Source organism: Chaetura pelagica, unplaced genomic scaffold, assembly GCF_000747805.2.
Source record: "Chaetura pelagica isolate M959 unplaced genomic scaffold, ChaPel_1.0 scaffold243, whole genome shotgun sequence".
NCBI classification, from domain to species: Eukaryota; Metazoa; Chordata; class Aves; order Apodiformes; family Apodidae; genus Chaetura; species Chaetura pelagica.
Window position 1 is genome coordinate 1,030,025 of NW_009952712.1, and position 2,848 is coordinate 1,032,872.

Genomic DNA, 2,848 nt, shown 5'->3' on the forward strand with positions numbered 1-2,848 from the left:
GCCCTGAGGAACCTGCTCTCCTCCCTGCCCTGCCTGGCTGGGACGAGCAGCCCTGCAGGGGGAACTTACCTTCTTGGTGACCGTGTCGGGGGGCACGTCCCGCCGGCCCAGCGGGTAGGGGTTCCACTGGCTGCCCAGGGACATCTCCTCCTGCCCATTGTCCAGGACACTGCTCTGCTGCGACGGGGTCTGTTGCAGAAATGGTAGGGCAGCCTTTAGTCACTTTAGTCACCACGACAGAAAACTCTCTTTTCACACTCACGCCAGAAACCAACCCAGTGAAAGCGCAACACGCTACCGCTACCGTGGAAAGCCTTTGGCATTCATTGACCTGTGGCCACACTGCTGTGGGGCTCTGCAGGCAGGCCTTGACAGGCACTTCAGAGAAACCATGAGAACAATGAATGATGAGAGAAAAGGGAAAATTGATTTAACAAAACTCATTACTTTCAGAGAAACAAATTTTGGCAAAGTTCCATATTTAAACGTGCAGTCGGCCATTAATCATTGGAGTTGGAACTTCCTTACAGGTCACTGAAGCCTCAAAAACTTTTTGATCAGGTAATTGCCACCACAATTCAATTATATGCTTTTTTAGATTTTCTTCAGAAAATATTCTTTACTGGCAGCATTGAACTTGGGAGTACTGCCTCCTGGTGCAGTGTCCCATGGTGTGCCCTGCTTCTCACAGACCTCTCCGGAGGCCACGGCTGCTTTCGCTCTAAGTTAACAGGATATCAGATGTATAATATTCATTAGCAATTAAATGCTTTCCTGAATAGGAATAGGCAAAGCACACATTTAAAGTGTCCTGCACACGCTTGATACTCCATTACTATTTTCCACTTCTCCATTTACAGACTCATAGAATTGCTTTGGTTGCAAAAGACCTTGAAGATAATCACGTTTCCTCTTTGCCCCTTTCCCCCCTGGTTATTTCACTCCTGCTTTCAGTACTTTTGAGGCCATGTGTACTTTTCCTGCCCCATCCTGACTGTCTGTTACCTGTCTTTCTGTATTTCTTTACCACAGCTGGAAATTTGGCTAACGTGGGTGTGGTTTTTTATGTCAGACTATGCAAAATGTCACCACTGTCCTACCACTGACTGCACTTGCCATTGCCTAGTGCTTATTCAGTTAACTGGTTAATGGCAATCTGCAAAGAAAAAATGTCTGTTCTTCCCCCCTGTCATTCAAGCACTTTGTTCTTCAGCTTTGATTAAAAAAAAATAATAATAAAAATAATCATTAAACATTTATTTAGAAGAAAAAATGAAACTGGTGCTTTGAAATATTAAAGCTGGTAAGTGGTTAATTGAGAGCTTTTTTTTTGCAAGCTTAAAAATCCTTTAAAATTAAATAGAAGCAAATTGTGATTCAAATCATACACCTCACCAGTGAAGTAAAAAGTAAATAAATTCAATCCTAATTATTGGAAATCCAAGAAAAGTTTCATTAGAATTCTCTCATCATTCAAGAAGTCTTCTGGAAAAATCAGGAAAGATTTTAAAAACCACTAGAAAAAACATTTTCCCTGTTGAAATTAAAAGAGCTCCCTGTAGAACTTTCTTTACACATATGAAAAAATGGAAAAACTAACCCCAGCCCAGGACATGCTGAGCCCTCTTTGTCCACAGATCAGAATTTGGCCCCCAGTTTGGGCTCAGTTTGCCTACATGACCTCATGAATCAGCCACTCTGCCCAGTTTGCTACACCACCCATGGCCCCCTCCTCCAGACAGGGGGTAAATCATCTGAGAGCAGGGCAGGAAACAGCTTCTCAAATGAAACAGCAGCATTGCAAAAAAAATTCCTGCTCTGAGGAGTGGCACAAAACAATGCCAAGGCAAGGCCATCACCTCTGTGATGTGACTCATCCCTTCCAGAGCCACCCACAGCCCGAGGTGCTCATGCTGGGCTGGCTCCTGCTCCCTCCCTGGGAGATGGATTCATAAACCTGCTCTTTTTCCTCCTAACTGATACGTGGGAACATGCTGGTTATTCCTACTCTACACCCCCTGAGAATGAAGTGCACCAAACCTTAAACTTTTAGCAGAATTGTGAGAAGGATGCCAACAATGGAAAGCATTCTTCTGACAAGTGTTTCTTTTGTCACTGCAGATGTCACTGCTGCCTTTGTAAGTGACTGATCTGCAGAGGTGAGTTTGCATTCAAAAGAGAAAAAGTATAGAGGGTGCTTTCTGATTTCTCAATAAATAACAGGTTTTCCTTTTCATTTTCTGCAGTGAAATGAGTATGTCTGCTTGCATTATTATTAATTTACAGAGCTTGGACAGACTACAGACAAACTACGTATCTCTTATGTAAAGAATGCAAAGCAGCAGTTCAAACATTCTGTAGGATTGATGTAACAAACTTTCTCAACATGAGTAATTGCTGTATTTGATTTCCTGATCTTCCACTGAACAATTAGACCTCACTCATTACTCTCTTGAGCCTAGGCCACAAAAAAGCAGAAGAAGTAGCAAATATTAAGCTGCTGTGGCCTGGATTCATTAAGAGATGCAAAATCCTTTAGAACACATGAAGGAATAAAATCAAACAATACTAAACATTCAAATTATTTGCTCAACAATAATTTTTCAGCACTTTCCCAACAGCACAGTAAGAGAATACACCCCCTTCATGCAGTTCAGCATCACATTTTATAAGGGTATGTAGCAATGAAATGCTGGTGAAATAGAAAGCAGAAGAATTCATGTAAGACCACACCCCAAAACCTGGCACCATGAAGAGTGCCACGATTTTCCTCAGACATCCATATATTAGTAACCACATTCATCTACAGCCTAAAATTGTTACAGTGATACATAATACCTTATTCCTA

General features: G+C 42.1%; 1 protein-coding gene across 1 annotated transcript in view; it reads right to left on the reverse strand.

Annotated features, from left to right (window-relative positions):
- Window positions 1–2,848, reverse strand: part of LRRC7 (leucine rich repeat containing 7) — a 78,270-nt gene that overhangs the window by 11,980 nt on the left and 63,442 nt on the right. Inside the window, exon 20 of the mRNA XM_009994589.1 lies at window positions 70–189. Within this exon, the coding sequence (XP_009992891.1) occupies window positions 70–189 (120 nt within the window). The remainder of the gene's footprint in view (window positions 1–69; window positions 190–2,848) is intronic.